The sequence below is a fragment of the Microcebus murinus genome, chromosome 24 (assembly GCF_040939455.1).
Source record: "Microcebus murinus isolate Inina chromosome 24, M.murinus_Inina_mat1.0, whole genome shotgun sequence".
NCBI classification, from domain to species: Eukaryota; Metazoa; Chordata; class Mammalia; order Primates; family Cheirogaleidae; genus Microcebus; species Microcebus murinus.
The window spans coordinates 6,357,219-6,383,743 of record NC_134127.1 but is presented as its reverse complement, the minus strand read 5'-3'; the positions used below and the strand labels follow the sequence as shown (position 1 = coordinate 6,383,743).

The following is a 26,525-nucleotide window of genomic DNA, read 5'->3' as shown; positions in this document are numbered from 1 at the left end:
TGCTATTCGCGACAAGTGTGAGAGTTCATCTAATTAGCTGATTTTAGTTCATTTGGCACTAAATAATTCCCCCAATTCCCATATGTTTCAACAATATGTTCAACAAGGGGGACAATTCTCCGAAAGCAATTAAGTGGTTCCTTTTAGGAGAGCTTGTCACCGGTCACTCATAAGCATGCCTGCTATTCCTGTGCGTGATGAATGCGGGCGACCATTACACAAAGTGTTTGCAGCTGCTAATACACTGCTTTCCAGTCTTCCTCTCCTCACCTGCCCTTCTTAAAGGCAAATGCAGGCTTGTGCTCAGCCTAACCTATGTTTTGCTTGTATTGGAGAAACAGTCAGCTCTGGACTGGCGATTTTACCTTTCTGGAAGATTGAACTTTTTGAAGGCATCTCCCGGGCTGTTTGGGGAGGGAAGGAGCTCACGTAATAATGTTACATCTACCGCTTTGGAAGATGCCTCTGCTCACTTACATGGCCTGACTTTATTGCAGCAGCAAATTACAGATAATGAGCTCAAGTGTGACCATTACCGACTCGAAAGCGAACCGGAGATGTCAACAAAGGCAATTCAGAAATTAATAACATGTTAGATGTACATCGTTTTTAAAAGCTGTGTCTTTATACAAAATCATGGAAAAGGTAGTATCTGTTAGCACGAAATTTCATCTCGATGTTGCCCAAGGGGTTGATTTTTTGATTAGCGGATAGTTTATTTAAATGTCCTTCCTAGGTAGTATGAGTGAATGGCTTGGTAATAATACTGTGCATGTTTCCCCGAAAATAAGACAGGGTCTTCTATTTATTTTTCCTCAAGAAGACACCCTAGGGCTTATTTTCAGGGGCTGTGTTATTTTCCCCTTAAAGCCTCAGCTTGCAGCACGCACAGGATGGCCGGGACCTGGCAGGGGGAGCCAACCTTGTTGGTGGGGCTGCCCGCCCCTTTCCAGTCACCTCTGGGATAGTAGCTGTCACGATGGGGCAGATGAGAAGGGCTGCTCGTCTTCTTTACCACTCCGTAAAGAAATGCATGGGTTGTGCAGATGCGCTGCTGCGTAGCCACGCCCATCACTAGGTCTCATTTTCAGGGTAGGGCTTCTATTGTGCAAATGCTTAGAAATCCTGCTAGGGCTTATTTTACAGGTAGGTCTTATTTTCGGGGAAACACGATACCAATCCTAGCCCTCATGTGGCATTATTCATCTATGAGTCCTGAATTGCTTTATTGACTATATTTGATGTCATTATATTTCTTACAAGTGAAAATCTAACAAAAAGATGAAGTAGCTTACTGAAGAACTCATATGCAGCTGGGGGAAAAATAAGTGGATTTCTGGGTTCTTGTAGACTATCCTTCCATACTCTTTGGGGGCAGAGATTAAAAACAAAAGCTAAGAAAATAGGGAGATATTCAATGAAGTGTTATTCCCCTTTAGTTAAATTTCACTTTCTTTTATCTGTTTCATGACTCTGCATTCCCACTGTAAATAATTCACAATATGGAAAAATCTGAATACCAGGTTTGGGCAGAATTATTTTAAATTTAGATCTAAAACAAGAAACAGTTGAAAGATACATGTTTATGTATTTTATTCACATTTATAGCTGTCTACTGTGCTGTCACGAAATAACCTATGTATTTGTGCATCGGCAAAGAATAAATATTTTCAAAGCCAGAATAGATGTAACTCAATCCATGTATGTTTAAGTGCTGTTTTGTTTCATAATAACCTGTTTTATCATTTACCAGCATTGAAAATATTGTAGAATGTGTTGTTGGGAGAAAGGAATCTGACGGTAATAAGATGACTAGATCAATCATTTCTATAAAGTTTTTGCTTGCTCATTGATAATGTTATCACCAAGAACAAGGATGTGGCTGCTGGCTTGTGGACCCACCAGCCAGGTCTCTGAGTTTTTTCTATTTCCACCCTGTTTTTCCAAAGATGCATTTGTCATTTTGTCGGTTGGTTTGTTGAACCCTAGATTTGAAATCTAGGCTGAAACTCACCCTGTTGCCTGAGAAGGTCGTGACACCTGCTCCTTGTCCAGACCAGGACTCTGTCACATGCTGCTGTCCAGAAGGAACTTTGACAAACCTGGAGGAAACCCCAGCCGGTAACTGAATCCTCATTCACGTATGCCTCTCATTGACACTTCTGTCTTTTATCCCTTTCCCAACCGTGAAGCCTCCAGTCTGATGGGTCCGAGGTGCTTCTGAGTCCTGAAGTCACCTGTGGTCCCCCAGACATGATCGTCACCACTCCCTTTGCGCTGACCATCCCACACTGTGCAGACGTGAGCTCCGAGCACTGGAACATCCATCTGAAGAAGAGGACGCAGCAGGGCAAATGGGAGGTGAGACCCACGCCTTCCTTTTTTAAACAATGGGATGCGCATTCTACCTATGGGATGGATTTAGCCGTAACCTCTCTTAATCCAACGAACCAGCATTTTCTTGTTTTGCAAAGGGCTGGGGGGCACATGTTTTATAACATCCTCAAGGTCCTGACTAGTATTTTTTTGTCCCGTGATAATGGAAAAGAGAGGCAAGGGATAATGCGGAGATTTGCTGTTTGGTTTAAGAATAAATACAGTTGTAAGAACCCACACAGACACGTCCCCTTATGGACCAGGTCCCTATCTCCCCTCACTTCCTCCTAGGCCATGTCCCTGCCTCAACTGCCATTACTCTGTGGCCTCTGTGAAGTTAGGAAGGGGAGGCAGGCTGTGTTCATAAAAGAAATCATAATATCTGTTTTTTTTTCCCTGTCCTGGGGATGATAACATGTCTATGGTTAAGTAGCCAGGAAACACAATAGGTGCTTAATATATATTTAGGGAGCTAATGAATGCATTGAGAATTATTACCGGTGTCTGTTTCCTTGTGTCTGTGGTACATGTGGAAGAGATGCAGTACAAGGAGAGAACAAAGAGAGAGACAAGAAAAGAGAAAGAGGATCTGTAGTGGGAGGTGCACGACAAGGGAGACTGTCACGGCAAAGAACGATTGCCACTGAATTACTATTTTAAGTGAAAGCCCTGATTTATCTGTGTGATAGGGCTTCCTTTATGTCCGTCTGAAGCCAGTTTGCATGAAAGCAGGTGAATTATCTTGTTGGAACACAATGACCTGTTCCAGCTAGCCCTGGGATCTTGCCTCCCAGGAGGTGCTGCAGGCAAAAGAAGTAAAAGGAAAATCATGTTTCTTTAGAAGAAGGAAATTCCCATTTGCTGCCATGGATTACATTTACGCTCCCCAGCTATGTCTTGAAACTAGTCTATTTCTTTGTTCCCGCATGCATCCTGCTATTTATTCAGTCCTAGTGCAACCACAGGCAGATTTCCTGGGGCATGAAGTTCCATGGGTTTCATGAAGCACCGTGTCGTGGTCCCCCTTTGCATTATGTTTGGTTTTGCCTTGATTTTTAACATTTTCTTCTGCCCTGCGCTTCCTCACAACCTTTTACACCCACGTGGTGTTATCTCTCTGTTCTCCCAAACCAGTCTCACATGCCAAAGTTCTTATCAGGGAGGGTGAAATATTCTAGCACGTCTTATCCAAATCATTCATCTAGAGGTTTGCCTTGTGAACAATTTTGGTGGGTTGAAAGGAGATAAAATGTTGGAGAGAATATAAACATTACCTAAAGGGTAGCTAAAGAGTTTTCAGAAATAGGCCTTTGTAAAAGAAAGAAAAAGAAAATGTTTGCTTATGCACATTAATAGGCAAGAGTTTTTTAAACTCGACATTGAACAAATTATCCAGAAATACAACTCTTAAAGTGATTTTTATTATTATAACCCATGAAGTAGAAACTCTGATAACATGCTGATAACCATTTCTTGAACTCTTGATGTAAGCGGCTATTTTGATAGAAGAGGAACATTTAACATCAAGGTAATTAGGACAGTAAAAACATGCTGGAAAAATGTATTTGTATCTGTTTATTTATGTCCTAGCAAGGTAATGCTTAAATCACGTCTAATTTTCCGAGCTGAGGGAATTTACCGTGTGTTTCCCCAACAGGAAGTGATGTCAGTGGAGGACGAATCCACATCCTGTTACTGCCTTCTGGACCCCTTTGCATGTCACGTGCTCCTGGACAGCTTTGGAACCTATGCGCTCACTGGGGAGCCAATCACAGACTGTGCCGTGAAGCAACTCAAGGTGGCGGTGTTTGGCTGCATGTCCTGTAACTCCCTGGATTACAACTTGAGAGTTTACTGTGTGGACAACACCCCTTGTGCATTTCAGGTAAGCCTTTTTTTTTTTTTTTTTTTTTTTTTTTTTTTTTTTTTTGCATAATTCTCCTCCGCATGTGATGAAAGTATGGCGTTTCCTAAAAATCAGTATCGATAGAAAATTCTATCACTGAGAGTCTGGAAAATGACCCTACGCCACTGGTTTGGCTGAGAAACCTATCTCGAAGCAAGAGCCGTGTTCCTGTGTGTCCAACAGTGCAAGAGGGGTTGAGGAACTCGGCAATCAAGAACAGAGAAAGGGTTCAATGAACACATATGGAAAACATTGTATAATAAATAATGAGACTGACTCTAAGTGTAGTTGGAATTCAGAAAACAAAAGCAAATGCAATAGAGGAGCTGGGCAAGAGTTTTTGAGAATTGTTTGCAAACTCTTAATAAATGGATATGATTTAGGAGCAAACAGACATGGATACCTTATCAAGAAGGAAAATGTCATGGGGGCACAGGAACAAAAAGAGCTATTTGCTGTGCAGAGGGCAGTGAGAAAATTGCTTGAAATCAACTGAAGGTTGTAGTTAGGAAACAATTATAAATCATACCTATCACCAGGTAGTTATTTTATATCCTGGACACACAGTCTATTAATTATCAGGGCTGCTGGGGCAGAGATGGTTCAAGGTTCCTTTCCATTTTTGGTAGTTTTAATCATGTAAGATTCATTTTAAATTAGCTGCTCACGAAGAGAGCAAGTTTATTAATAGCAGCAAGGATGATGCAAAACTGCCTGTGTTAGCTCTGCCCATATATAAATAGCACAGCTCTCCTGACATACCTCATTCCAGATCTCTGCTATTCCAGTTTTGGATCATTAAGTCCATTATGCAGAGCATTTCCTCAGTAACTAGATTTTAAGACACTGAGCTGGAAAACTCATGTTTACCAATAGAAAAGCTACAATGACCTGAATCCTGAACATGAGCCAGTCAAGGTGACACAGTGCCAGCCCGTGTTCCCAAACCTCCCCTGACTGTCTCTTAAGCAGCGCAGGTCATTATGAAGGGCACACTTAGAATGGGGCTTTTTTGAGAGCAATGCCATTTCGTAGAGGAAGGAGCTTCAGCGTAAGTAGTTAAAACCTCGTCCTGTGATTGCCATTTTGTACTCTTCATCTGCTCTCCCCACAACCAGGAAGAGGATTTCTCCAAGAGAAAATACATAACACACATTCAGGAAGCAAAAGGCAAGAATGAACGTCTAAATAGAGGGGTCCCTCTTGGGGTCAGCTGCTCCCACTAAACAGTTGTAGAATGCACCGTGGCTCAAGGTGGGTGTTTAGTAACTCAGCTAGATTTTAAAGGCTGAGTAAACTGGAGTCATCATGGAGGATGCTGGAAGATTTCCAATCTCCTGGCTCGTGTAGATAACCCACTGCCAACTACTGTGAGTTGTTCACACAGCTTGGAAGTCAGCCCTCCTAACCAGTGGAGAATTTTCTTTGAATAATGGTCTCGCTGCTGATGTATATGGCAGCAAGACAGGCATTTACCTAAAGACCTGATTCTGCGTGCCTTTCAGATAATCTGTTTTCATTCCTGCTCATTGCTGCCACATTTTACTCAGCTGTTCACAGATGAGTAGAAATTGCTGCGAAAGTCATGAAAACACGGCCCTAAACACAGCTTTTCAAACCACTATCCACGCCTGTTGTTAATCACCCCTTGCCTAGCCACTGCTAGGGAAAATGTAATTCCCCCTTTCATTGAATCCAAGTATCTTTATTTCATCATTTAGAGGCATTTTGAAAATTAGTAGAACTCTTTAATTTTGCTTGAGAGATGTTTTCCACTGGAAATACCTTTGCCTCCACTTGTCCTAATCTCTTTACCTCCAGTGATTCTGTCTCTCTCTCTCTGTCCCCTATTATGGCAAATGGAGCTGATTTTAAAGTTGGGTTTGGTTGTTCTTGTGACAGGTGTCATGAGCAGAAAGCCTGTGCTCCCCCGTTGGGGGTTCTGAGAGATCATCAACCTTGGGTGAATAACTTTTCTGATCCACACGTGCATTAAACAAAAATTTGTAGCTTTTCTGAACTGAGACTTTCTACGTCAGGAGACAACCATTTACTCCTTAGACTTAGTTTCTGGGTTTTGTCTCTGAAAGGATTCCGCCTTCCGAATTTTTACTTTGCTCAGAGAACGTGTTCAGGACCTTCTGCAGGGATTCATTTTGACCCCTTTAATGGCCCAAGTCATCGGTGTCATATTTTTATGGCTTTAACATGCAATGTTTAATTAGAAGGGAAATTAGTTACTAGCCCACTAAAACAGATCCACTTTCTGAACCTTTAAATTAGCATTTAGTGCCCCCCAACTTGTTTGGTGTAAGCTGAAACCATAGACTGGTGATATTTGCTGCAACCCTCCTAGAACCCTGACTTATCAATCAAAATTAGTAAGTAGTTTTTTCGTGGAGTATTTCTGCAGAAATTGCCCCTCCTAGAATTTGCTTCGACTGTCATTATAAGGAAATTGGTACAAGCCCAGTTGAGACGGCTGCTGTGTATATATTGCAGTGCCTCTCAAGGAAATGATAACAAGTGTGTGCCCAGCTAGAACTGTGATTTCAACCAAGAAGGATTTAAGAGCACAGTTGCATTTTTCACTTCATTCATATCTTACTAGGAAATTACATCCCATAAAACACTTAAAAGCCCACCCTCTCACTGGAAAACCTTGCTGGAAGGAAAGCACCCAGACCTCATGCCACCTGTCCTCTCAGAACTGGGTGGGAGCCAGGCAGTGTGGCCCCACCAAAGAAAATTCCTTTAGAAGCTTTTTGGTGACAAAACAGAAACATTTTCTGTCTTCAATCCTGAGCCTCCTGCAGGGCTACTCTCCTTCTCATTTGTTCTGGGGGTAGCTCATCTGAATAATAGTAGCATTTTCTTTGCATGACAAAAACAAAATACTTCCATGTCCCCAGCCTGAGACATAATTAATTTAGTTTCGGATTTCCAAAGATCTGCTCTGATAAATACATCTAAAACCATCTCTGTGGCAAATTAAATCAGCTCAGATATGTTTATAAAAAAATAAAAATGTCATCTGCCTGCAGGTGAGGGAAGAAAAGACCAAAGGACTTCTTGTCCTTCCTGCCTCTGTGATAATTAGAGCTGCCACTTTGTGTGTGTGTGTGTGTGTTTGACATCGCCTCCTTTGATAAATTCAAACCAAAGGTTGAGGCCTGGTGATATATTTTCGAAGCAGTAACATTTTAAGACCTGGTTTCTGGTTATTGTGTTTTATTACACGTTGACACACACATGCAGCTCCAAGAAACCTTGACATAGGGAAAGCGAGGAATTAAGCACTTGCCCTATCTTATCTTAGAAAGAAAAAAACAACTATTTCTTCCCCCCCCCCCGCCCCCCCATTGCTCCTGGCACTCCTGCTCTGTACCTCTCAGTACTCATTACTTACTTGGCATTAACGTGGATTTAGAATCTAATTTCAAAGGATTTCCTCCAGATGTAGTTCTTGTGTTTATCAATAATGCAACGTTGGGAAATATCGTGCACGTAAAGCATTTAAAAGGAAACACCACAGCGACATAATTTGTGTGCATGTATGTGTGTGTGTATATAGGTTCAAAGAGTTTAATCTCATAAATATGTGAAGTCAGCGTGCCTGTTTTAACATCCCTGAAGCACACCTGGATATTGCTGCCTGTCTCATTACATCAACATAAAGAGCTCAGTGGGGCACACAGCACACGTTTCTTCTGGCCACAGGTTCCAGAACTGGATGACTCGCAAGCCCAGTGTGAAATGATAAAGTGTAGAACACCTAGGAAAACCACCATCCGGAGCCTTCAGGTGCATTTGATATACAAAAAAAAAAATGGCCAGACCTTGTTTTCTAGTTTCATTATCTCAGATACCCATTTAACAACAGAACCGGGGATTTAACCAGGAGGCCCTTGTCATAGAGGAAAGGGAAGGGGGAAAAAAAAAAAAAAGCAAAGGAGTATCAGGCCTCCCTCTTGGGGTGACATATCCACCACGTGAGTGATTCGGAACTAGCACAGCAGAGTTGTTGATATCACCGATTTCCAAAGCTGCCTGGGAAGCACAATCATCCGAGAAACACTTAGAAATGCGGGTGTCCAGGCCCAGCCCCTGAGAGTAATATGGTGGCCTGAGGCATGACTAGCACATCTGTGTTAAGTGCAGGTCATTCTCTTTGGAGAACGTTTTAAAGCTTGTACTCAAGAGTCTATTTCTTTAACCCTGTAGCCAGTTGTGCCTCTACATATGTATATAAAAACAATGATTAGTTTGTTACTGGGCTTCTTCATTTTAATAACTGTTTTGTTACAGAATAACTTTAATTGCTTCATATTTTGTGCAAGATTAGGAGACACTGTTCGCTGCATATAGTTGGTTCGATATGTGCAGGTTAAAGTATTAAGCTCAAAAAGCAAAAAAATTAGTCATGTTGTATTTAAATTGGGGGCCCTAAAGCAGAACTTTTAAAAAGGTACTCGTTTCCTTTGTGATAATTATAAGCAGATATCCATTTAAAAAATAACCCTAATATTCTCTATTCTTCATTTCCAGGACTGTTTTCAACAATGCACATAACACTGGGGCAAATATAGACTGACTTATGTCACTTTATACATAAATCTTGCACCAACGAAAAATTATTTATGGGACAGATTTAACAGTCTGACCTTCACATGACCAAAAAAAAATCAACCCTAGTTTAAGAAAAGGCAGGGAAACTTAATAGGAAAACACTGAACCACGATCATGTCGCCTAGTTATATAGTCTTAGCTGTGCCATTCACCATGTAGCTTTAGGCAAAGCACTTTTGGGGAGGCCTTTATAATTTCATCTGTAAACAAGGCACTTAGTGGTCTAAATTTTCATTCTAATATGACCATTCTGTGTCGTTTCAAAATATTGAAATAACCTGCTTATGATCTTGAATGAGTCACTTCATCTGCTACTGTCAGGTATTTCCTAGTTCACAAAGGCAAGTTAAATTTAAAGAAAAGGGATATGGCCGGGCGCGGTGGCTCACTCCTGTAATCCTAGCACTCTGGGAGGCCAAGGTGGGTGGATTGCTCAAGGTCAGGAGTTCAAAACCAGCCTGAGCAAGAGCGAGATGCCGCCTCTACTATAAATAGAAAGAAACTAATTGGCCAACTAATATATATAGAAAAAATGAGCCGGGCATGGTGGCACATGCCTGTAGTCCCAGCTACTCGAGAGGCTGGGGCAGGAGGATCGCTTGAGCCCAGGAGTTTGAGGTTGCTGTGAGCTAGGCTGATGCCACGGCACTCACTCTAGCCTGTGCAACAAAACAAGACTCTGTCTCCAAAAAAAAAAAAAAAAGGGATAGACTTTAGAGAGCCTAGTTCAAATGTTCAAATATATTTAGAAGAGTCAACATGGTTATTATACTGTGGCTTTAATAAAGTTTTAGTAAGCACATTTCTTACTTTTCTCTGTTTCTAACCTTGCCCCAGAATTGCAAAAAGAGATTAATATATTATCATACTAATTATTTTGCTTGGTTATAAATAAACCCAGGTAAGCAACTGAGGCCTAAAGAAAATAAGTTCAATTCCTCAAGATCACATAGAAATGTGATTAGAATCCTGTGCTTCCCTCTTTGGCTTATCAGATTAGAACTCTTTTGAGTATGTCAAGATCCCAGAAGAGTCTTATGCACCTCAAAACCTGAGCAACCTCACTCTAAGGTAAAATACAAAGTCCTCAGCAAGGCAAGCAAGAATTCATGATCGGTTTTCTGCCTTCAACTTCCATTAGCTCCAGGCACACACTTCCCACCCTGACCTTCTGTGCAGCTCTGTCTGGCCACCAGGCCCCTGCACCCGCCCTGCCCAGTGCCTGCAATGTCTTCTCCCTCCTTGTTAAGTGGCTGACTCCTATACTGACTTCGAGGTTCAGCTCGAATATCACCTCCTCCAGTAATCCCGACTCCTTTCCTGGCCTGGCCTTCCTCCTGGGTTAGGCAGCCTCTGTCTTCTCTAACCTCCCGTGTGTGTGTGTGTGTATGTCAATGCTTAGAGATTATAGTATTAATATAATCATATGCCTACTGGTCCGACCCTCTCCCTGGACTCTGAGCTCCTTGCTGGCAGAGACTGTTTCATTTCTGTACACCCAGTGTCCAGCTCAACTACAGCCCTGGTGGACCTTTATTAAATCTCAACAAAAGAAACCAGTGACCGGCGTCCATAAAAGGACTAATGTCTCACCAAAGTAGGCATTTAGAATTAATTCCCTTTCCTCCCGACACGGCCTTTCCCTTCCATTCCTTGCAGTCCCCCCCCCCACCAGACACTGGCCAGCACGATACTATACCCAACTCCGAAATCCACAGTATAATGAGTTGCCAGGCACTGTGCTGTCGCATGTGGCCGTTGATAGTCACGTGTGGCTATTGAATCTAATGAAAATGTAGAATTTAGGTCCTTTTAGTCATTTGGCACATTTCAAGTAGTTAATAGCCCCTGTGGCTGGTGGATACTGTAATGGGGACAACACAGATGTTGTAGAACCAACCTTCATCACAGCAACTTTAGCACTGACCCAAAGGCCCCAAAGAAACACCCCCCCCCAGCCCCAAGAACAATACCAAAGAGGAGGTGACGGTGACATTGGAACTAAATCATTTAGTCCTTAAAAAAGATACGAGCAACTTATTAACAGTTTACGTGTACATGCAGGGTAAAAGTTGAGGATGGCTTCCTCCTGGTCAGAAATGTTTTTGTTGATGTCATTCTACTTACAGACAAGAGTTGGATAAGATGATCCGTTGAGCTGTTTTTACTCATTGATAATTGAAATGTAAGGTTTATCGTATTTATAAGCCTGTTTGCCTTACTTCATACAATCTTTTCTAGAATCTGGGAAGATTATAGAACATAAAGGATTTCGGCTTTTGTATTTCTTCTAACTCTGCAAGGAAATTATAGGTCAATTAATGGTGATTTTTAAGCGTGGGTTTAAGGGAGGTCTCTAATCTTCAGTAACACCAAAAGCCTCACCTCCACAGTACTGTAGCATTTTACGGAATATGTATTTGTCCTGTTATTTCATTTGTACTGTCCTCTCTCCAGTACGATTCTAAACACCACAGATTTGGAACCAGTTAAATGGCTTACTCAATAGAATGTATGTGGATTGAGTTTGTATTCGATTGTATTGTGTAGAGATTTTTCAGTGAAAGATACTGGAGTGTTAACCTCAGGAATGTGCTCGCTGTTTTCCTGAGCTACAGCTAACCTGATCCATGACTTATTTTTTCTTGGCCTTTGGTGTAACAACTTTTATGAGCAGTACTACAAACAAACATGATGCATGCACTCTGGAACATTTATTTTAGCCCAGAAGAATAAATATCGGATGATGCCTGTGTTAGTGAAGAATAACTGAACCAGAGTGGGAGAAGTCTGTTTCTCCGATTATTGTGAAATAAGATTGTGTGTCAGGTTGAGTACAAATACATCCCTTGATTACGGTCATATCAGAATGGAATTCACGCGATTGTGGAAACTCAGCCGTATTACAATTTGCATGGGGGCAGGGGAGGTCTTTTAAAGAAAGGCACAATGTGTTTGAAAACGTAAGCAACGCAGATAATAAAGAACAATTATTTCCTTTCTGACCCAATCCTTATTAACTCAGCACCTTTTAGTAATTAGGCCTGAATCTTGCGAGGATATGGCGTTGTACTGTTTCTAGAAGACACGGTGGTGGGCATACATATGCAGAGAGAGAAATGTATAAGAAACTGGACATTTCACTGTTGTTCCTGTTTTCTTTCTCCTCTCCCACAGGAAGTGGTTTCAGATGAAAGACATCAAGGTGGACAGCTATTGGAAGAACCAAAGTTGCTGCATTTCAAAGGGAATACCTTTAGTCTCCAGATCTCTGTTCTCGATATTCCCCCATTCCTCTGGAGAATCAAACCGTTCACTGCCTGCCAGGTACTAGCCAAGTGGGTTTCTAACAGAACAGCTTTGCTCTACCCAGCAAGCGTGTCCCCAAATCCTGGTGAGCACACCTGCGTGATTTTCCCTCCTCCTCTAAAGGATGGATTTCATCTCAGAACCGTCAAGGAGATGGAACAGTTTGGGCTACACACAGGCAATGAAAGCTATTATCGTAGATTCACAAGATTCTAACAGGTGGGGGGAAAAGTTGGTGCTTACAGGTAAGGTAAGGTGACACTTTCTCCTGTCTTCTGTTCTAACTGTTGCTCAGCGTAAGTTGAAGATGCCAGTTTAACAGTGTAGAGCAAGGTTTGGGTGTTGGTTTGTTTTCTATTAAAACTGGTTCATTGCAAGACACTGTTTTAAATGAATGGTTGGTGAGAAACTTTTTAAGGATGGTGACTTTGAGTCAGAGAGAGCTGTGGCTGGCCAGGTGAGAACAAGAGAGTTTGTTCTTCATAGATGAAATACTTGCTGCCGAATGAATTGGGCAAGATGAGAAGGAGGAATTATTAGGTTATTAAGTATGAAATGTCCGATTTTCCTTAAGTACTTAGTTTGTCGGTTGATAGCTCTGGCGTTTCACTTTGACACGTCTTGTTTTATTGTGAAGGTGCATCCTCAGTCTTCCAAACATGTGGTTTGGCTTGTGATCATCTTTCATTTGTTTTTAGAGCAATTTTTGTGAAACCACGGATAAGTCAAAAAATGTGGGTTATTTCCGAAAATGAGTTCTGTGGTGCAATCAATGCAGTGCAGACAGCTCGAAATATTAATACAAATTGAAAAGCAAAGGAAAATAATACCCTTTTTAGAGTCCTTTTATAAATATCTATTTACATATTATCCACATGTCTCTTATTAGAGTTTTTTTTGTTTTTTTTTTTTTTAACATGGCAGGAAACTCTTTGGATCATTTTTAGGGATTTTGACTACATGCTTAGCATGAATAAATCTCTTATCAGCCAGTGACAAGTATTGTCATCCTAAGCAGCCAGCATCATCTGTGCTGCAAGTGACAGAATGTTTCCCCAACTCTGGAAAAGCTTTGGGTAGACTCACATTGATCTGGAATCACAGGCTGATTTCAGGCTTCTTTGTTCTGCCCCTGAGCATAACATGCAGAGTCCTGTGGGGGTTTTTTTAACCTTTCCATCCTTGCAGCATTCATTTAAAAAATAAAAACTGTGCACAGGTATACCAGCTTGTCAGAATGGGAACAAGCCTAGTCACAAAGAAAACTAAAACCTTGAGTGCCCCATCATAGTTAGAAAAACGTTGAACCACCAACCCTTCTAACTGCTAAAAATCAGAATTTTCAAATTGAACAAGGGCTACATTTTTCTGTTTATTTTTCAGCCTTCTTATTACCCTGGGATCCGCCCATTTCTGTATAGTTTTAGCATATTCAAGGCAGCATGAACATCTGTTATGGGATGTTCTGAACAATTTTGGGGGGAGGTGGGGTTGGGGCACATTCAGCACCTTCCCTGATGGGGAGGGGTTTTCTAAGAATGAATGTATTGTTTATGACGCGCAAGACGTTGGTCTCTTTGTTTTCCAGTAAGCAGTATGCAAAGTTTCTAGTCCAGATTGAACTTGAGAGTACTGTTAAAACAAGTCCTGATAGGCATGCAAATTCCTCTGTATTAATCTTTATAGGTTATAGGGGCCTCGTTTCACTGGGTCTAATGCAAGTGACTCAGTCCAAAGTGAACTATTAAGTTTAATGCTTGGAGATAAAAAAAAAAAAAAATCAGATGAAAGAACCATTACTTGCATCAGCACTTAAACAGTAATTCTTACACCAGGGATGGCAGAAGAGACTCAGGGGGTTAAGTGTCTATGGACCCCAGAGGATGCAACAGAACCAGCCAAAACTGGAGGGCATTGGCTTGCAATGAGACCCAACAAGCTTTCCTGCTGGGATGGGTTGGGTTGGATAGAGATTGTAAATATGTATAAATATTTGCCTATTGTAATTGAGCATAGTTTGAAAGAGTCTTGGAAGGCTGAGAAACAAGTTAATTTTCTCTGCATCAGGAGGCTTGCCCACTGAGTTTTCTTTTCCACTTCATTTTCTTACCCCAAATGGCTTTTGTGCTCTGTTCCTTTTTTCTCTCCACCACCTTACCACCAACTTCCTTGCCCCTCTCATTAGAGAAATCCCCCAACTTGTGTAACCTCGTGTAGTGTTTGGCTGAATGTCTGTGCTGCATTTTCTCTGGACATTCAATGTAGGCACTTTGGGGAGAGTTTGTGTTCGGCCTGCTTGAGCATCATGTAGAACATCATGTGCACTGACAGATTTGGCCTGGATGATAGTGAATAGATTTTCATTAGAGCTTAGTGGTTAGGAACTAACAGGTTCTCTTTCTTGTTATCCCAGAGAGCTAGAAAATCGCACAGTTCTTGACGTCAATTTCTAGATCTCTCCTTTAATGGGTGAATCTCCATGACATCTCCCAACTTAATCCACGGAAGACCTCTGGTAGCACTGTCTTCCTGTTCCCCCCTCTCTTTCTCTAACATCAAATCAGAGATCTGGGAGTCGACGTACTGACCACTGGCACCCAAACCCTACTCTGCCGGGAAGCCTTCCTGTTTTCTCCTGGGAGAGCTGCAATTTCCCAGGAAGCCACCCAGCGTACAGAATGTTTGCCCTATCAGACACCAACACACTGCACGAGGAATGGTGTGAGTTCAAGGTTGGATCCAGAGCTATGTCATGAGAACCTATATGTAGAAGGACCAACTAGATTTTACAATCTTGTTGGTTTGGGTTCTGGAGGGTTACACCTTATGGAGTGTCGTTCTACATCCCGCCCTTATTGCTCGTGAAGTCAGCTGTGATGGGCGAGAGGTAATTAAAGGCTGTGTCAGCTTTTCAGAGAACTTCGGTAGCACCCATATTGGCCTTGGTTCAAAGAGAAACTGAGGCCCACCCTGCTAGTACCCCCAAATAAACAATTCCTTATTCCCCATTTTCTTCTAAGACTGCAATTAGGGAGATGCTACTGTCTGCCCTGGTGAATTAGCAACGCTACTCTGGGAGGTAAATAACTCTGCTCTCAGTAGGTTCCGGGGACCTGAGAGCTACTAAATCACAGTTTCCTTCCTTGCTGGATGTGAGGAAGCTGCAATAACACAATAAATTATTATATATATTCTTTTAAATCCAACAAAACACAAAGTCAAGTTGTCACCTCCCTAGAATAAAAGCATCTGTCTTTTCAGCATGCTGTGTATCTTGGAGAACCCAGTGTCTGTCTCCCGCTACGATGTGATTTACATCCTCTCCATCTGCTAGGAACCTAATTATAATGGGAATCAAAATGAAAACATTTCCGGAATCCTTTAAACACCCATAACTTTGCCACACTTTGCCGTCTCCTTTCACTTTCTACACAGTGCCTTTCGGCTCAGTGAGGCTGTTGGTGTGTTTTTGTTTTGGTTTTTTGAATAAATGAAAGCAGAGATGATTACCCTGAAAACACACTAATCACAGTGCTTCTAATTCTATTATTTTTAAATGTTTTGTTGAACTCTATTGGCAGCTGCTACTCAAGTCAACAATAAAAAAAAAATATTCCTTTGATACTGTCTTAAAATTAGGCTTTTAAAATGTTTTGATTGTGTGCACTGGAATGGAAAGAGAAAAAAGAGGATTTTTTTTGTGTGTGTGCTGAGTCTCACTTCTTTCTGCAAGGAAAAATTATCTCTGCCGTGGGCATTACTCTCTTAACTTCTCCTCCAGTATTTTTAGGAGAAAATACAGGAAATCTAGCAACTGAGACCAGAGAAGACACTTTTAAAAAAATGGTCAGTGCCATTTTCTTAGGAAGGTAAATATTACCAAGAATTCAAATCCACTGCAAAAAAATGCAGGTTTGCTTAAGAGCCAGGCCTTGACTTCGCCTTCTTTCTAGCCCTGAAGTCCAAGTACTCACGTTGTACTAGAATGACTCAAATTTCCATCTTAGAAAACAAAAAAACCTCCTTAGCCAAAAGCACCTGTTAACCACGGCGCCCTAGGTTATAGTTACTTTTCTTGAAAGGCACAGTGCAAAGTAATTCTACAAAAATGTACTGGTTTGAAAAAAGATAGTTCATTTGAGGGCTGTAAAAATAAGAATGGAGAGAATGAGTACAGGACAACAGATAGTGAAGCCCTTGCACCCAGGCAGGAGGGTAGAGTTAACATGGCGGTCGCCATTGGGACCACCCGCCTCCCCCCAGGCAAAGAAATCATGTGATAAATGCAGAGTTCCTAGGTGGCCTGGTCACACCCATGATCAGAGGTAAAAGAGAGGCCATGGTGCTGTGCCCTGAAGAATACCAATGAATTGCTTTTGTTTCCCTCTTCCATGAAGCTCAGCATCCTCACTAGCTCTGTCTTGTAGAGAAGGAAGGCAGAGAGACTGGTGTAGTAGTTGACTGCAGATAGCCATAGCCATGTGTGATGGGCATTGGAAAACCGGAGAAGAGCGGCAATGGCAGAGAGATGGTTTCCAAAAGGTAAAGTTGCCAGGGAAGTAAAGGCCAAATAAAATGATGTGTCGTGCTTAGGAGCATCATGCCAGGGACTGGGGAGCATGAGCTATTAATAGACACCAGAGATGTCGTTATCGGAGCCCTCCTGCGGGGAGATGGGAGCTGGGCAGCTGGGATCTTGTGGAGTACAGTAGGCTGATGAGTGTAGGAGGCCGAGATGTGGCCTGGTTTGCACAGTGGAAGAAGGCTCAGGAGGAAAAAAAGGGAAAGAGTAGGATTAGACAACAAGGAGAAATGGCAGAACTTGTAAGCGCGTATTATGGCACAGGCGAAAAGCCATTTTGGAGTGTTTTAGGGAAAATGACTTCCTCTAAGAGTGGCCAGGAGTCCCCAGTCGATCAGAAGTGCTCTCTGCTGTGCAGAGTCTACTACAGGAGGGAAGGAGAGGAGATCATAAGTAAAACTGTTTGTATTAGAAGAAAGTGGGAAAGAGACACTGTTAAAGGTACTGTTAAAACTTAGAGCTGCCTCCAGCATGTTCCCTAGGTGACAGCCTCCCTGTGGATCTCACTGGTGGCACCTTTCAATGTGGCCCAGCTGCTCTCAGTTTCTAAGAGAAGTTCTCCAAATCAAAGAGTATGATTTGGTCAAGAAGACAGAAAGCACTCAAGGTATTGCAACCAAGGGGAAATTCAATCAAAGGATTTATGTGCTTACAAAACCTCTGGTGAAACTGGGGAAGCCAATTTCAGAGAAAGCCACTGGTGATATTAGGAAACCAGCAAGTTGAGGAATTTCAGGAAACTGCACCAGCACTGAAGCAGTTGGTTCTCAGGGGAATGACCAAAAGACCCTGCAAACCTTGCTTGTGCTATCAGCCAAAGTCTTTGAGCCTGCAGATGTTAGGGGAGCCGTGATGGTTTCTGCACCTTATCTCCCTTCCAAATCTAGCCTGAGTGGAAATACGAGCTCCCTGCTGGCAAGGGAGTCTGTAAGATGCAGTCTGTAGGCTTCCAGGCCTGCCACATGGGGAAGAACAGAGAGTGGCAAAGACATCGTTGCATGCTAACACGGGAATAAAGCCAGTGAAATACTAGATAGAGAAGCTCTATAGGTGAGACACTGAGTCCTTTCTGTGCTTCTTGAGATGATAGTCCATTGCCTTTCCTTTATCTCAGGATTAACAGAGAAACAAAACCACCCACAAAATCATTATATCAGTTGCCGAGATGCATGATAGGAGTGAATGTTTGGTTTTGTTCTCTTCCCTCTAAAGCTGCCTCTCCTCTCTTCAACTATGCAGTAGTCTAAAATAGATCCCTCCTGGCTGGGCCCCCAGGAATTATCCAAGATCAAGATCTGTGAGACTCGCCATAGAGAAAATTAGGAAATAAGATATACAAACAAACAGTGTGCCTCAGAGCTCAGGAATAGCTAGATAGTTCTTCAGCATGAAAAGACTCAATCTCAGTCAAGGTCATTGGTCTCATGACACATGGCTGGCTTCGTCTCCAGCCCCATGTCAGGGTCCCAAACTTCCACACTTGCTACGTGTTTTGCTACCTTTCAGTTTTAGTATTGCAGAAAATCATATTTTGAGCAACAGGTGAAAAGAGCAACTTAATGATGTGAGAAACAGAGGAAAACGTGAGGATGAGGGTTGCTAGAGGCTGGGCGTGCATGGTCATTGCCAAGGCCCCTAGCCACATTTGAGTAGGAGGGAGAGACTTCTTAGTACCTGGAAAGATTGCAACGGCTGACTTCTCCTTTACATTATTGTAAAGTCAAATTCACAAGCACAGTCCAGTTGGTGGCCGGTACTGGGTAGTGTTGAGAAAAATGAGTAATCTGTATGGATTTGATAATTTCCCTCATTTAGTAAAAAATATTTTTGCCAATTTGTCTATAAGTCCCTTGAAAATGAGGACCGAACCTAATTTGCTATTGTTTCTTACTGTTTACCTAGTACAGCGTCTGGCCATTAGCAGGCCCCTCACATGTAATTGTGGAATGGACAAATAGAACTAGAGGAGCTGGCAAGCTAGCTCACGCCACGGTGCCCAGTGCGTCTGTCTCTCTCTGGGATGTGTGTGTATGCTTCTGCAGCAGATATTAATTTTTATGCTTGATACATTAGCAATGCTGTGTTCTCGCACCACTCTGCATCAGTCCGTGGCATGGGGATAACTTCTCGCCATTTCCTTAACAACCCTACCTTAGGCTGAGGTAGAAGGATGGAACCTAGGAGTCTTCTCAAGGATAATTTTTTTTTTTTAGTGGGGGGGAAAAATGATGATTAATTTTGGATGGTATTCTTTCTAATTGCGAGTGTCACCGAGTGAAATCTGGGCTCTTGCAGTGCGGTTTTGGAATTCAAATGTTATCGATTGGAATTGACATTGATTACTTTTGTGCTGCTTGGCACATGCTGGGACATCATTTCTGCAACAGGTCCACCAAAGTCGCTCGGGCAGTTGTCTCTGCTGCGCTCGTCGTCGCCATCATAATTACTGCTATTAAGTCTCTCCTGTTCTTGGTTCATCTCAGCCAGGCTCTGCACACCCTACCCCTCTCTCCTGTCCTCCGTCTCCCCTGCAGGAAGTCCCGTTCTCCCGCGTGTGGTGCAGTAACCGGCAGCCCTTGCACTGTGCCTTCTCCCTAGAGCGCTACACGCCCACCACCACCCAGCTGTCCTGCAAAATCTGCATCCGGCAGCTCAAAGGCCATGAACAGATCCTCCAAGTACAGACGTCGATCCTAGAGGTGAGTCCTTGATCTGCATACGGGCCATTTGACACCCCCCCCCCCCGTTTAAAGTATCTCAAGAATGGAAAACCAAGCACCACATATACTCACCAGCAAACTGGTATTAACTGAGCAGCACCTAAGTGGACACATAGGTACTACAGTAATAGGGTATAGGGCAGGGGGGAGGGGGGCGGGTATATACATATATAATGAGTGAGATGTGCACCATCTGGGGGATGGTCATGCTGGAGACTCAGACTTGTGGGGAGAGGGGGGAAAGGGCATTTATTGAAACCTTAAAATCTGTACCCCCATAATATGCCGAAAAAAAAAATCACCAGAATGGAACTCCTCAAAAAACAAAACAAAACAGAACAATGAAGCCGTACCTATCTCAGCCATGCTATTCAAAGTATACCAACTCTTATTCTTCATTACTAATAAGGGAAAGTAAACCTTTTCTCGGGCTGAGGATTGAACTGAGCCTCCCACTCGACAGGGACAATCTCAAGGCATCAGAGAGCTCAGACTATGGAGAGACATTTGGGGGAAGGAACCGGTCTGGGGCTTTTTATGCACAAAACCGCAAGAAATTTCATAGCCCATAGTAGACTTGGGATATCAGCTGGGATTCATCCTGGGCTGGAGCCAGCTGGTGCAGTTGGGACATCATATACCACAGAGGAGGGGCCCAAGGTCCCCATCATGCCATTTTTCTGCCGATTCTGACTAGTGTCTCCAGAAGTCAGTTGCCCTGTATGTGCTATTTCACCTTCGGGGCCAGGGCTCCTCGTCCTACATTGTCTCACGCTGTCCAGACTCTGCACATCCACAATTCCACTCAACCTAGACTCATCAATAATGACGATATGAGGAGGACAGGGTAGATATCAATCTCATTCTAGAAGGTTAAGGAAATGCAGGTACAAAGAGGTAAAAAGATTTTGTCCAGGTCGTACCACTATTGAAAGACAGAGTTAAAGCAGGACTCAAAGGAGGATTTACTTGGGAGGTTCTACGAAAAGACATCTGATGGTATACTGTGGCTCAAATTTGCCCCAAACCACTGAGTGACTACATGGCTTTGGACGTGAGCTTGGAAAGTAAACAATAGCAATCCCTCCTGAATGTTTCTGTGGGGGTAGAAGGTGAGAGCAGTGAGGGTTATCATGCTTTTGTTTAGCAGTTTTAAGGGCATTCCTGGCTAGTGTAGGAAAATACGCATATTTTTATCATTCATTTGTAAAAATATATGTACATATACACATTAATATATAAATGATGTATGTTTACTAATTTAGGCTTGGCAGAAGGTTTAACACTTTTATATACATACGACTCAATTGCAGGGTGTTTTTTTTTTCTTTAAAAATTTGCAGTTGTATATAGCATGATCACGTCTTCCCATTCTCCTTTTAATTCATTGTTTATGCAAAATGGGTATTGCTAATTTCCCAAACAGTTTTTATGAAGAGTAGATGGCTTTCCAAAGGATTGTGCCTTAAATTGATAGCTGTCTTAACTGACATGTTTATGCAGTATTTGCATTCATTATTGCCAATTAGCATTATGTGCTAAAGTAGTTTTGATGGAGAAGGTAGATCGAGAAACCTGGGGTAGGATATTTTTAGAGCCTCTTTTTCGAACAGTCATGGCATATTTAACACAATACATTTCAAAGTAAAATACAAATCGTAGGGAGGTTTTAAAATAGAAACAAAGACAATCCTAGAAGAGCTGACATTCAGAAGCAAGCATGAAAAGGCAGAATCTAAACACGCCTCTGATCCAAAGTGCGCTAAATATCTGTTAACATCCAACAAAAGAATTCTAGATTTGAAAATTTTTGTTTAAGGCACCCAGATATTGGTGATCAACTTCTGCCATCACAGGATATTTGCGTAAGAGGAATATGGTAGGGTTGGTACGTGCTGGTATTTTTGCTCCTTAAATTCTTAAAATGCATGGAAGGAAAATTAGCTAATAAACTCAACCTCATCCTTTACCCTCCAGTTTCTTTTCTAATGCTTCAGAAGTTCACAGTCACTTTGAAATGCCTTGAAGAAGATAACATCACAGTATCTCTGCATCCTGGGAGGCAAATATCAGATGGATATTTAGATACTCATTGTTAGGCTACAGTCTCGATTTGAGGGCTGCCTCATTCTAGAAGCTTTATTAACCCTTTGATCCTGTCCAGGATCACTTTAATTAATTGCTTCAAGCATTCCTGCAGGATTTGGCCCGGTCCCAAGTGTGTTTCTGTCACTTTGTAATAAACTGTATTTCTTAGACAAGTCTAATTTGTTCACATTTTCTACATCAGAAGACTAATAACTTTGGAAAGCTACTGTATTTCAGGTACTGTTTCATTTGCTTGCTCTCCAAATGTGTCACATAACACCACAACTCTGTGGATTAAGTATTATAGCTGTCACAATTTTACATGGTATAAAAGTCTCTGAGAGGTCAACCTTCTTATCTAAGATCATGGAGCTAATTAAGGTGGGGAGCCAGAGTACCCAAGTCTGATGACCATACGACATGACATCCGGGTCCCAGTCAAGGCAGTGTAGTTTATTAGCCTTAACTGTGCACCTTGTCGATAAAATAAGCCTTCTCTTTGGGGGCTCAGGCACTAGGGGCAAACATCACAGCACCAGAAATCAATAGCTAAGACATATATTTAAAATAGATAAGATCAATAAGATGTATATAAAATCAATATTGGAGATACATATCATTAATTTTAAATATCTCAATGCAACGATGACCCTCATTGAAAGACATTTGGTTCTTTATGTTCAGTATTTATCAAAAATTATTTCAGTGGCCAAGATAATGTATCTTTCTTTACTCTTTCAAGTGCCCATTATTGTGTCGCTCTTTAGAAGTCGGTTGGTTCTTCTTAAATTTAACCCTATCGAATTACCCAGTGATCACTGCCCATTGATATTCTATACAGCATCAGAATCACCGGTCTAAAATGACAAACTGGAGTAAAATGATTTTGCAGATATTGAAGAGAAGGGAAGAATCCCTAAGTAATTTATTTCATCATTCCTTATTAATGTAATGTTATTAAAGAACCTTTCTTTTTTTTCCAGTAGGAAAAAAAACTTAAATGGGAATCTTGCATGTTCCAATTTTCCCTTCAAGCAAAACCCTCTTATCTTTCTTCCAAAAGTGGTGGAAGTTGGGGGATAATTTGTCTGTTACAAAATGGAATACCTGGAATTTCTCCTTGATTTACAACTCCCTAAGCTAACCAGGTAGCAGCCGCTTATCTCAGATGTGCAGCGCATAAAAATCTACTGTTCCTTTGCATATTTAATTTAAACAATCAGAAAATGTGATGTATCTACAGGATTCTTATTACTTGGCCCAGATGTCTTTTAGAATGCATCATAAATGTTACATAAAGTGTCATCCTTATGCATAGAAAATATTTAAATTTGGAAACCTTAAGAAGGAAATGGGGGCTTACTTATTAAAGCGTAGTAAATTGAAAAATTACTTATTTTTAGACTCAGTCTCATGTGATGTTTTATTCACCTTCAAATAAGACCACTTTGTCCAGCTTTTTCTGAAGACATCATGCGTCAAAGTGGTTCTTCTGCTGACAGTAGAGACAGCGCTTAGTGCACGATTTGCAGGTGCCATGAGGGCTTCCAGAAGCCAAGCCTATCTCTTGCAGTCCTTTGGCAAGCCACCTCTTCTGGGGCTAATGCCCTTTGGTGTCATTTTATAATGACAGATACCCTGTTACATTGCAGAGAATTACTTTTTTAATTTTTCCTCTAGTTTACACCATACTCTTCAGTCAGAAAATATGCAAGGGAGCTACTCCTATTTGATTTGCATTTTTAGAAGCTAGAAGAAATTTTACAAACCATGATAAAAATGATGTATGTTGTAACCTATTTTAAGCAGTAAGGGACAGAGTTGGTTTATTTTATAACCATTTGGTATATCAGAACAGAATTGTCCACCCTGCCTAGAATAGCCACCTACCCACCCAAATTCTATTCAATGGATGCTTATCTATCCTTCAAGGCCAACTCAGATGTTTCCTCCAGGAAATCTTAACGATTGTAAATTCCTGGAGCATAATGCTAATAATGTCACTCAGAGAACATTCTGGGGAATTCCTGACACTTGTCTTAAAGTAGGCCAGTGTAGGGAAGTACTGGTATAGTTATTAGGACATTGGAATTCTCGTTTCAGCCATGTCACAAACTATCTGGGTGCATTTTTCCAACTGTCATAACCTCTGTGGGGTCTATAGCAATGAAACATGACAATGACAATGCAACATGACTGATTAGGAAATCGAGGCTGGGACAGACAATGTAGCACCCAAGATCACTGAGCTAAGAAGTATTGAGTCTTAATCCAAAGTGAGCTCTTTCTGGTTCTACAACCCTGCTTTCCTGTTAGACCATGCCAACCTCAAACACTGGAAGAGTTTTGATGAGAATTGTTCTGTGATATTTCAGGAATAGAAATAAAAGCAGTAAGCAGAATCTGTTTAATAATGTAAGATGTACTTTGAGTGTTTCCAAGAGGAGGATATAACATGCAGCATGTCTCAAATGTGTTAGACCATGAGACTGCTCTGTCTTAGACTCATTTCTGAGATACCCTTCTGGACATGCTGCCATTGCGTTTCCAAGGCACAGACCTCAAGATGTAACTGTGTTAAATGCTTACGGAAAGTCAAAATGCATTATCAATCATGAGTAAAATCTCTGCACCAACCGGTTTCCTCAATTCTGTTTTGAACTTGTCAAGTCTGATGGTCCACAGTTGTGGGAGCCCAGCCACTAGCTGAGAAGCACTGCCAACACTTGTGGGGCCCACATTAGGATGACGTGTAAAGACCTGGAGAAGTAGCAGGGCATGGGTTGCCTTAGAAAACACAACAGGCAAGTTCCCAATGCAAAGGATAACTTCTTGGAGTTTAAGCAGTCCTAACTAGCCCCTTCCTTAACCCACTCTCAGATATGCTTTTAATGACCCCTTGCATTTGTTTTCTTTTGATGCATCACAAATTACCAGCACAAAACAACATCACAGATGTTGGAGGTCAGAAGTCCAGGCATGGCACAACTGGGCTTTCTGATCAGGGATCTCAGGAAGCTGAAATCAAGGCGTTGGCAAGACACGTTCTCATCTGAAACTCAGAGTCATTTTCCATGTTTACCCAGGTGGTTGGCACCATTTGGTTCCCTACAGCTATAGGATTCAAGTCCCCATTTTCCTGCTGGCTATTGGCCAGGGGTCACTCTCAGCCCCTAGAAGCCACCCACAGACCCCCACAGCCTCCGTTAGAGCAGTTTACAGCATCGTGGTTTGCTGTCTTCCAGGACAGCAGGAAAGATGCCTCAGACAAGAGCCATCTCGTCTCTGGTTGTACGGCCACCTGATTAGGTCAGGTACACCCAGCAAAATTTCTCTTTGAATTAATTCAGAGTCAACTGATTAGGGAACTTAATTACATCAGTAGAATGCCTTTTGTCTCAGAATCCTGGGAGTGATTCTGTCGCCTATTTTTCAGTCCTTTAAAGTTCTGTTAATCTATCGAAACGTACTAGCAACCAGCACAATCTGGCACATTTCTGTGTGATTTCGTGTCGGATGTGACAGTCAAATCGCCGTGACATAGTGAGGCAGCAGATCCTCGCTGGACAGCTCTAAGTCAGAAGCCGGGTGGGTGCTTAGGAGCCTTCTAAGAGGCTGTTGCACTGCCAGGCTGGTCTGGGTGTCGCCTCTACTCATGGTGGGCTCTGTTTTACCAAAGCGACTTAATTTTGAAACCAGACCAAAATATTGACTATAAAAGTACACCATAGGGCCGGGGGGGGGGGGGGGAGGATGCAACCTTCATGATAATTGACAAGCATACTCTTGTAGATTTCCTGACAAAGTGCTTTCCAGCCAGCTCCTTTGGTCAGCCCCAGCATCACGGGGTCAGTCGTGACAGTCCTCGGAGGGTCATTCCTTACTCTGAACTGAAATCTGTCACTTGGTGTAGCTTCTTCCCGCTGATTCTAGATCTGTCCCTGAAAGCCAAAAAAACTAAATTTTGCTGTCACCCGGCAGATCTTTGGATGTCGGAAGCTGATGATCATGACTCCCCTGAGTGGAACATGCTGTTGTAAATCTCCAGTACACAATTTATTAGGCTACTAGAGGCGGTCTTTACTATCTTTGAAGAAAGGGGAACTTATCAATATATTTTATAGAGTCCAACACAACAGGCAAGCGTTTTGCGCATGTGTCTTGACACAGGATGTCTTAAAAAAACAAAAGTGTTGATCGAGAATGCTTCCGGTTGGATCCGATCATGCTTTCCTTATTGTGTTTACAGAGTGAAAGAGAAACCATCACTTTCATCGCACAGGAGGACAGCACTTTCCCTGCACAGACTGGCCCCAAAGCCTTCAAAATTCCCTACTCCATCAGACAGCGGATCTGTGCTACGTTTGATACCCCCAATGCCAAAGGCAAGGACTGGCAGATGTTGGCACAGAAAAACAGCATCAACAGGTAAGTTGGGGGCACCTTTCAGAAGAAAGACGATTTTGCTAAGAGAACTTTGAAAAGGACAGTGGGCTGAGTGTAACCATGTGGTTGGTTCCTAGTCCCTGGCATCTTTATGGATTCCTCTGGCTGTATTTCACATGGGGTCCCCCTAGGTGGGAAAAGAACTAGAATGTGACGCCGTGTGTGGCATTTCCTGCCACCCCACTCTGCTTTTGGGGGACATTATAGAGAAGCCTTACTGTGGTTCTGATGCCATCTCCAGTTTGCTCATCGAGTCACCCGTCTTGCCCACGAGCCACTAGAGCACTGTGTCAAGCCAGTGACGCAGAAACAAAGAGGCAGACTTCTCAGGCCTCCTCCCCACTGTCCCGTAACCTTAAAGCATTATGTATCCCTTAATGAGGACGTGCTCGACCTGCAAAAGCAGGTGAGCATGGTTCATATTTATTTATATTCAGATATTAAAAAAAGAGGAAGTAGGAAGATGATA

General features: G+C 42.2%; 1 protein-coding gene across 4 annotated transcripts in view; it reads left to right on the top strand.

Annotated features, from left to right (window-relative positions):
- UNC5D (unc-5 netrin receptor D) overlaps positions 1–26,525 on the top strand; it is a 536,775-nt gene that overhangs the window by 485,964 nt on the left and 24,286 nt on the right. For all 4 annotated transcript variants that reach the window (XM_075997365.1, XM_075997364.1, XM_075997363.1 and 1 more), the window contains 5 exons: positions 2,193–2,361; positions 4,034–4,261; positions 12,089–12,238; positions 19,337–19,501; positions 25,860–26,038. In XM_075997365.1, the coding sequence (XP_075853480.1) occupies positions 2,193–2,361; positions 4,034–4,261; positions 12,089–12,238; positions 19,337–19,501; positions 25,860–26,038 (891 nt within the window). The remainder of the gene's footprint in view (positions 1–2,192; positions 2,362–4,033; positions 4,262–12,088; positions 12,239–19,336; positions 19,502–25,859; positions 26,039–26,525) is intronic.